The sequence below is a fragment of the Castor canadensis genome, chromosome 16, assembly GCF_047511655.1.
Source record: "Castor canadensis chromosome 16, mCasCan1.hap1v2, whole genome shotgun sequence".
In the NCBI taxonomy this organism is placed as follows: domain Eukaryota; kingdom Metazoa; phylum Chordata; class Mammalia; order Rodentia; family Castoridae; genus Castor; species Castor canadensis.
Genome location: NC_133401.1, coordinates 85,018,879 through 85,028,320, shown reverse-complemented (window position 1 = coordinate 85,028,320; position 9,442 = coordinate 85,018,879). Strand labels below are relative to the sequence as shown.

General features: G+C 54.4%; 1 protein-coding gene across 1 annotated transcript; it reads right to left on the bottom strand.

Moving 5' to 3' along the window:
• Positions 1-1,328: 1,328 nt before the first annotated feature.
• Foxi1 (forkhead box I1) lies at positions 1,329-4,991 on the bottom strand. Its single transcript, XM_020164372.2, has 2 exons — positions 4,333-4,991; positions 1,329-3,019 (listed from the first exon to the last, which is right to left on the bottom strand). The coding sequence occupies exons 1-2, from the start codon at positions 4,907-4,909 to the stop codon at positions 2,478-2,480; spliced, it is 1,119 nt and encodes a 372-aa protein (XP_020019961.1). The 5' UTR covers positions 4,910-4,991; the 3' UTR covers positions 1,329-2,477.
• Positions 4,992-9,442: the final 4,451 nt, after the last annotated feature.

The window sequence follows — 9,442 nt, the reverse complement described above, 5'->3', positions numbered from 1 at the left end:
CTGGCCTGAGGAAGGACCGGCATGAAGAGTAGGCAGGGAGGCCAACAGAGGGGAGGGCAGGTCCCAGAGTCTCTTGGGCAAGTTTGGTGGCCTAGGATATGGTGTGACAAAAAGGTCCTGGATTGGGCCTCAGGAACCTGCATTTGAGCAGTGCCTCTGACACCATTGTCGCACCTGTGGACGTCCTGCCCCAGCCTTGGGCTTCCTTTCTGTGCAGGGAGGGCCAGCTTATTCTGAGTTTTCTCAGACTTCTCTGGTCTGATGCAGAGACCCTTTCCCTGTGTTCTGTCCCTCAGCCATCACCACGCATGCCAGAAGTTGTCTCACTGTGGGAAGGACCTGAGGGGCTCCTAGAGAGCCCCACTTCTAGGTTCTCATGAGTTTGATCTGCCTTGCTCAGTCCTGGGCACTCCACCACTTGGGCAGCCGGGATGGTCAGCAGTGGCGTCTGTGGGTCTGTGTGAGGCTTGGCTGTGTGTGTTGGTGGAGCTACAGAATTTGCAGGCCTTGCTGTTCCTACCTATGAAATGGGAATAAGGACGCTAATTGCTTTGGTCTACTTTGGGGATGAAATGCAATAAATCAGGCACTAAGACAATGCCTGGAGCCTAGGAAACCATGCTGGACGCTATCACCACTGTCATCACTGGATGCACTCTCACCACCACGGTGTTGTAAGCACCTCCCCCTTGTCACTCCAAGGAAAGAGAGCCAGTCACCCCTGGCTTGAGCTCTCTCCATGCATGCACACTTGAGGAGGGGACTTCAAGCTAGAAGACCTCTGAAGTCCCCCAGCTTCGATGCACACATCCTCCGGCATGCATTATGCTAGGGATCCCAGGGAACGGAACGACCAGTGGACCGCTCCCCACTTGACTGAGTGCTTGTGCACAGTCTACCGATGCTAGCAGGAACCACACTGAGGCTGCACTGCATTGCAATGAAATGCAGGAGCCAGACTCCTGGGCATGGGCTGGCTGTGCTCTTCAGGCTCGTCACTCAACCACTCTGACCCTCGGTTTTCTCATCTGTGCAGCAGGACTAGGGCCTCCCTTATTCACAGGGTTGCTGGAGGACTGAATAATCACAGCACCGATAGGTTTGTATGAGCTGTGAAGACTGGGAATGCTAGTCTGTATTGTATGTTCCCCCCTCCCCACGGACTCCAGTCCTTACAGTGGGGGCCTTCGTCTGGCATCCACACCAAAGTGGACAAGGGAGAGTCTTGGCACCCATCCTTTCTCTGCCTCCTGTCTCACAGGTGTGCCTTCAGACTCTTCTAGGCCTGTGTTGAAGGGACTGAGAGATGGGAAAACTCACAAGGAAGCTTCTGCACCTTTTTTTAATTAAAAAGTAAGGAAACCAAACACTTTCCAGGGTGTGCTGTGGTAAGCCATTGTGGGCACATAAAGTATGTACAAAATGAGAAAGAGACATCCAAGGAGCTGCGTTCACAGTGTCCCAGTGAGGGGTCACAGGAGCCCTCCCTCCAGGCCGTTGTTTCCTCCAACAAACAGCCACCTCTCCAGGAAGCACTTACTCTGCCTTGTTTCTCTTGGAAGGCTCGGCCGCCTCCCGCTCGCTGGTCCATGACAGAAACACAGGAAGCTGGGCTTTACAAGGTTTTGCAAGTGGGCCGTGCTGGGGTGGAGAGGTGAGGGCGCACCCCTGTCCTCTCACGGAACCCTGGGTCTGTCCGAGGTCTGGGGAGAGTGGGGAAAGAGGCACTCTGTATTGAGTCCACTGGATGCATTGTCCCAGGGCATCTGGCTGGACTTCTTGGCTTAAGCCAGCTGGTGATGGCTTCCTCCCTAGTGTGGTGACTAAATGAGTGTCTGCAGGTAAGTTGAGGCAAGCAGAGTAAGGTCAAACCAGGATGAGACAAGTCTCAGGCTGGTGAATTTTGATGGAGAACCGATGGGGAAATTTTGTGTATTTTCCATAATCACATCCTTACCCTGACTTGCCTTAGCTGCTCCACCCCCGCCTTTGTTGGTCCAGTCTTTGGGAGTCACCCAGACCTGGATTTGACTTCTAGCTCTGTCATTTGCTAGTTTTTATAACCCTGGCAAAGTTACTCAACTCCCTCCAGCCTCAGTTTTCTCGTCTGTTTGATGGGGAGGCACATGTGAACCTCACGGGGTGACTGTAAATAGTAAAGTGTGGCTGAGACTTTAAGGAACCAAAGACAGCACCTGGCTCAAAGTAAGTGCTTAACAAATGACTACCGTTATTACTGCTACCCAGACACTAGTGTTTCCACTGCGTAGCTGGTGAGACTGCGTGTGGACGCAGCTGTGATAAACAGAAGGCTTAGACAACGTTCTAGAAAGAGGACGGGCTCCCCTGAGCCTCCCGGGTGATGTCTGGCCATTTCAGACATCTTGGATCCCAGGGTGGGGCAGTAGGCTGGCCTGGAGGACCCCCACTGCTTTCCTCCTGGGCGTGTCCATGGGGGCCCAAGGGCTGTTCCGTGACTAGACCTCGGTGCCCTCCCTGGGGTAGATGCTGTTGTAGAAGTGGGGGCTGAACTGGTTGAGTACAGAGCCTCCATAGCCGAGAGCGCTGGTGGGCATGGGGTTGGCCCATTCTCCCCCGCCCCCGTGGCTGTGACCACTGAGGTTGGTCAGTGGGGTATAGGAGTTGAAGCTCAGAGAGTTCTGCCCCATCTTGTCAGAGGGCTCTGGACTCAGTCCTGGCGTGGCCACGGGGCGGCCCATGGGGCTTGTCCCGCTCACATAGGCTGTCATGGTGGAGAGGAAGCTGTTGAGGCATGGGGCACCCGAGGGGGCTGGGGAGGACTGCTTCTCTGGGGAGCTGGTGGCACCTGGTGAGACACTGTCCAAGATGTCCTGAGGCTCTGTGGCCTTGGGGGTGCCTGCCAGGAGGCTGTTCTCTGCCTTCTCTGAGGAGCCGGAGCTAGAGGAAGCATCTGACTTTCTCTTTCTCTTCCTGCGGAAATTCCCATTGTCGAACATTTTCTCACAGTTGGGATCCAGGGTCCAGTAGTTCCCTTTGCCTGACACAGAAGTGGGAGAAGGTAAGTACACAGAGAGACACACAAAACGTGCCTTCTCCTTATCCTAAAGTAAAAGCAAAGGTGACAAATGCTGGAGGAGGAGGACGAAAGCCTGGGGCTGAGAAACAGAGGGGGAATTCCACAAACAGCCACTCAACAAACCCAACGAGGGTGTGGGGACCACTGGGACAGAGAGGCATAAAGCATGAGGAGTGCACAGGGGAGATCCCTAGGTCCCTTTAAGAAGGTTGGAGTACTGGGGGAATGGGACAGCTAAAGATGGAGGCTAAAGAAAACTCAGGAAAAATTTCAGGACTCCTTGAGGGTCCTCCTAGGCTTGGAGCCTAAAGATGGACTTGAGTCCTGGCCTTGGTCCTAACTGAGGGCACCTCAGTTTCCTAGTCTGAAAAGTGGGGCCATTGGATCTGTCCCTGTCCTCTCAGGCTCCCTGTGGGGAAGACCAAATCCTGGATGTGAAAAGGGCTTTGCAACTGTGAAGTCTTGCTGCCGCCTCTCGGCTGGAGAGTGAGGGCAGTCCTTGGACCTTGGATGAGACACTTGCCCACTTCTGGGGGGACAAGTAGACTGGCCATTGCTAACTTCACAGGGGACAGAGGTGGGGCTTCTCTGAGCCATCCTCTGGCTTCCTGGGGTGTAACCCACTGCAGAATTCTGAACCTCAGAATTAAAAAGGGAAAGTTCCCAAACTCTGGTGTTCAGCTTGCTGTCAAAGTCACGATCCATCACTGCCACTTCCTTCTGTGTCCCCTTGTGGGGGGGGCAGGCTGTTTTGCTTCCTTATCTGTGCAATGGGTTCAGTGTGAGCTACTCTGCAGGGCGCCTGGGGATTCAAGGAGGTTCTGTGAGTAGGGAGAGCAGGCAGCACCATGGGGCCGTTCGGCTTGTTCAACAAAGGTCAGGTCCTCTCCCCTGCAGGCTTGGCTGTGATGCACTTGGACTTGGTTTGGTCCCATGTCATTCACCAAAGACTCGCTCTGTGCTGGCAGGGGGGATCAGCATCACTAAGTACTTGTTAGCACTAAACCTCATTCCTCTTCCACATGGGTGCAAAAGAGACATCCGTCCCATCCCTGCTCTTCAGATGAGGAAACTGCTGTTCAGAGATCCAACCTGCCAAGGTCACCGACCAGGACCCATTGCAATCTCATTCTCCACAGTGGAGCTCCCTGTAGCCCTGTCTCCTAGCAGCTCCCTTGCTCCGGGTGGGGGGAGGCAACACAGCCAGGACTTTCTAGAATGGACAATGAGCCGTCCTTGGGGACACCAGCAGCTTACACCCACAGCCCCCGTACCTGGGTCGTCTTCATCGCGGGGCACCTTCTTGAAGCAGTCGTTGAGCGACAGGTTGTGGCGGATGGAGTTCTGCCAGCCCGCCTTGCTCTTGTTGTAGAAGGGGAAGCTGTCAGCTACATACTGGTAGATCTGGCTCAGGGTGAGGCGCTTGTCGGGCGCCCCGTGGATGGCCATAGCAATAAGGGCCGAGTAGGAGTAGGGGGGACGCACCAGCTTCATCAGCTCCTCCTGCGAGGGGAGGGGCAGCCAGCCCAGGTCGCTGCCCCCCAGCCCTGACACGCTGGGCAGCAGCTGCCTTTGCATGCCGTAGGCCTGGGGCAGGAAGGGGCTGGCGTTGGTGCCAGGCAGGTAAGGTGGTGGGGTCATGGCTGGACCATTGAGCCAGAGGTAGGGGTTGGGGGTGGCCCCAAACTCGCCACCCCCCTCAAAGGAGGGGGGCCGCTGAGGGCTGGGCACGCCCTGTGCGTGGAAGAAGTTTTCATAGTAAAGGTTCAGCTCGGGGGGCTCCTGGCCGATGCTGGGGAACTGGGGGCTGCAGCGAGTGGGGGAGGGTGCTGGAAGGTCGAAGGAGCTCATGCTGGGGCAGGGCTGGGCTGGAGCCACCTGCCTGGCACCTGCCACCTGCACTGGGAGCTGCCCCTGACAGGTGCTCAGCAGCCCGGCCTCCCACTTATACCCCCAGGGCCAGGCTGGTGGCCCCACCCAGGGGCGGCCACCTGCAGCAGATCCAGCCAGGGCCCGCCCAGCCAGGCCTTGGATCTCTACTAATGACATGCTAAAGCAGGCTTATTAGAGTGGATATTAAAAATGACAAGGAACCCCTCTTTTCCTGTCTCTTTCTCTCTCTTCCTGCCTCTCTCCTCCCCGTTCCCCTTTACCATGTTTTCCATTTTCCTCCATTCTGCAGATCATTCTTCCTGTCCCTTCTCTGTCTTTTTTCCTCTGTGTATTTTTTTTAAATTGCACTGCTCCAGTCACGTGACACTCCTTTGTCCCTTCTCTCATCTGGCTCTTCCATTCTGTCTCTCTTATCTGTCTTCCTCTGCTCAACCTTCCCTTCTCTTCCACTCTGTCTCTTTGTCTCCATCTCTCATTTGCTCTGCCTCTCTCTTCTGATCCTTTCCATTCTTTTCTTTCCCACCCTTGCTGCTCATTCTCTGTCTAGGAGAGACCCCCTGCCCTGGTCTTGGAAGGGGAGATGCCTTCTGGAGTTGCCAGAAGAGCACGGACCCAGGACACTCAGGGAGCACCCTGCCTCGTGGAGATCGCACAGAAGCAGAGGGTTACAGACCCCCTCCTGCCACCAGCACACGCACACCCCCACGTGCTCACTCCAGGGGGGCAGAGAGGGAGCTGCTGTGGTCACTGCCTGGAGATTCACCCAGAGCAGCTCAGCCTCTTGAAAATAACATCAAAGGCAGAGGCTGGGGACTGGATCTGAGGAGAGGACCCCATGAATTTTCTCTCCAGCTGCAAGCAAAGCAGGATCCCCAGCCTCTCATCCCATCCAAAGTCTCTCAGGTTTCTGTGCAGGGTCCCTGGCAAGCAGGGACCCACTTCCCCATACCTGTCCCCTGGCCCCTCTGCTCCTGAGCAGGAGCTGCAGCCCGGGGGCTTCCCCTGCCCAGGCTGCTCAGCCAGCACCAGTTCCGCTCCTCATTCCCCCTCCGCACCTCGTCCCAGCTGCATCAGGCCCTGAGCTTGGTGCTGGGTGTGGGGGGTCTACCTTTCCAGAGAGGAGGCAGCTGTCCCCTGATCAGGGTTCTGGCAACAGCTGAAACTCCTCCCTGTGATCAAGCAGTTGGTGCAAACTTTAAGCCAGCCTTGCATTACCACCTTCCTGCTTTCTTTCCTGCCTCTACCTCCTTCCAGGCAGCTGCCTCCCACTTCCTCCAAACTCCATGTTTCTTTGAGGCTGAAGAAGGAGGTGCCAACCAGATGGATGCTTTTCCAGGAATTCCCCCCTCTCTCTGCTCTCCTGACAGCCCTGTGAGCACAGGTGGTGAGTGTGCATGAGTGGCACTGAGTTGTTTCATTTGCAGCATTTTGGTACCCTGGGGATGAGTTTTAGGAACTGGGAGGGAGAGGTCCTGAAGAACCCCTGTCCCCACCATGAGCAGGGAAGGAAGGGGATCTGCCTGAAAGGGTCAAATTGCCCAGCTGAAGCTTCAGGTAGCAAACTTGGTGCTGCCCTTCAGCAGAGTAAAGAGCTTTTGTTTGTTTAGTTTCTGTCCAGGGAGGCCGGGCTTACCGAGGGTCAGGTCCTGGGCGTTCCTACTGTAGTCCATGAAATTGCATGTCTCCAGAATTAACTTGCAGAACTAGACAAAGAATTCACTTCAGGGCTCTCCACCATGGCATTGTTTATCACCATACCTAACCTAAATTTCCAACAGCAGAGGTCGGTTAAGTAACTTATGTATCATCCAAATGACGTAATATTGTACAGCCACGATGGCTAGGTTGTAGAGGAGTTAGTGATGTCGAAAGATGCTGGTGTTCCAATGGTATTTGGAGAAACGGGTTGGTTTTTTGTAAAAGTATACTCATGCATGCACATGAAGACATGAAGTCTGGAGATACAAATACGAAACTGTCACTGATGATTTGCGGCTGGAGAATTGGATGATTTTCTTGTGTTTTTCCATTGTTCCTCATTTAAATGGTGTGGGTGGTTTGCTTTGGGTGAAGGGCCAGGGAAGTGCAATGCTGTCAGGTTGCAGTGATCAGGGGCTCTGAGAGCTGGAGAACGCAGCTGTGCACCTCAGCCTCGGCAGGCGCTGAAGATCGGTGTCGACCTTGACAGGTGACTTGGTTTTTCTCAGCTCAGCTTCCGCGGGTGAACGTGGGAACGAGGTCATTGAATACTGAACTCACTGGCTGAATGGAAGCAAATGGTTTCACGTGGTGCAAGAGGCGCTCAATGGATGTTATGTCATGGTCAACATGGACTCCATCGTGCAGCCCGGCTTGCCTGAGGTTGCTGCCATGTGAGTTCATGAATTCTTTCCTGCAGCCTGTGGTCAGGAAAGGGGCGGAGGGGTTACAGGAAAGGAGCATTCAGTGTAGACACAGACAGCACAGCCAGACCCTGAAGGCAGAGGGCCCAAAATCCCACAATTCACAGTTGAGCTGGATTGGAATCTGATTTCCAGACATCCCATCACTGGGGTTTCCTTCCTAGGAGGTGTTTTCATCAGACTGCTTGCCTGAGTTTCCTTGTTGCCTGTGGGCCCTGGTTTTTCTTCTCCTGGAGATCAGAGAAAGCCTGGCTTAGCCCCGCAGGCCTGGTCCATGTGCAACTTCCAGTACCCAGAGTTCACTCCTTGAGGCCCTCCCTGCTCTTCACAAGGGGAGGCCATTAGGCCAGCTGTGTCCAAAGCATCCCCAGAGGCCCTCATTCTAGATCACCATGGGCAGTGGTTAAATTTTTGGGGGGTGGCAGCAGCAGAAACAGTTTGTTTCTGCTGCCCAGGTAAAGTTTGAGAGTCGGCCCTGAAGCCCTGCGGCCAGGCCCAGGGCCTCCAGGTAAAGAATCAAAAACCTCAGTTTGCTCATCTACAAAGTGGGGATGTGAATAGGATTGGTCTCGTGGACCTTGGAGGAAAAACAGTGTCATACACGAAAAGTTTGGATAATGGGTGTAACCTGGGTGTAGACCTGACGAATGCCTGGGTTCTGGAGGCCAGGCAGTGACAGGAGGTGGCTCCAGGCAGAAAGGCCAGCACCAGATCCTCCATTCGCTTTCACCTTGGGGAGCAATGTCCCTGTAGGCCTAAGGGTGCTCACATTTTGCAGACAGGGAGAACTGGCCACAGGACTAGGACCATCCCCGCTGGCTTTGGCTTTCAGGGGGTGGAGAATTGTGCTTTTTTTAGAGGCCAAATCTCAGCAAACCTAACTGGGAAGGAACCTCTCTGGTGCAGATTTTCACAAACATTAAGTCATTCAGTTCTCTGGACCCCATTGAGAGGTAAGGATTCATTTTCCACTTGATGTTGGGCACCCATCCACTCACTGAATGGGGTGTGAGCGGATGACCACAGAGGCAGGAGAGCGGGTGCACCGTGGCTCCCCTGGATCTCATGGAGAGCAAAGAGACCAGGCCCTGGTGCCAGATGTTCTGAGCCTCCTCTCCTTAGACACTGTGAGATCTCAGATTACAGCCTAATGGTCCTGGGCCTCAGTTTCCTCATCTTTAAAACAGAGAGACCCTACTTCTTCTGAGCATTGCTCTGAGAGCGAAATGCCAGGTACACAGGACCTACCCAGCAAATGCCAACCGCCAATAGAGATGCAGGGGCCCCAGGTGATGTGAGATGGTCACAGTCCACCAGCTGGGCCTACAGCAGCCCCAAGTGCACGGACCTTACCTGCTCTCCACAAATGCACCTTGGACAGAGGCTTGGTTTCACGGGTCCTCTCTGTCCACCTGTAAAACAGAAATAGCTTCTAAGTTCTCAGATTCTTAGGACACCAGCAGGGTAGATACAAGCTGGGGTGGGGAATCGGAGGATGAGGGAGAAGGTTCCTCTGTGCCTCAGTTTCCTTATTTGTAAAGTGGGGAGAAGTGACAGTTCTGCCTATTCTCTACAAACAGTTCCCCGTGCAGGGAGTGAGCTCTCATCTGGGCTTCCTGTCCTGCCTAGGCAGCAACATTCATGAGAGCCATGTCTTGACATATGTGAGGGCTTGGGAGGGGAGGACAGCTCTAGAGAGCTTAGGTCTGAAGAAATGTAGATCAATACTGCCCTCTGGTGGCCTTCTCTTTAAAAGCAGGAAGCAGAGGGGCTTGCGTGAGATTTCAGGGTTTAAGGGTGGGAGCTCAGAGTGAGTGTGGGATGAAAAGGAAGCAAATCCTAGAAAAACGACCCTCCTGCTGCTGCCGGGGGAAGGGTGAGAACCCAGCTGGAAACTGGAAGGTTGTCAAGAAGGCAGCCAAGCGTGATTCAGGCTGGATGGATCCCAGACAGAGTCCTAGCTCAGCCTCAGTTTGCTGGACTGTGAAATGGGTGTTGCGGGGAGCCAGTGAGGTAAAGAGATGGTGCAGGGTGTCACACCTTCCTTCCTGCATTGCTCAGCTAATGCTAGGTGGTGGTCAGGACATTG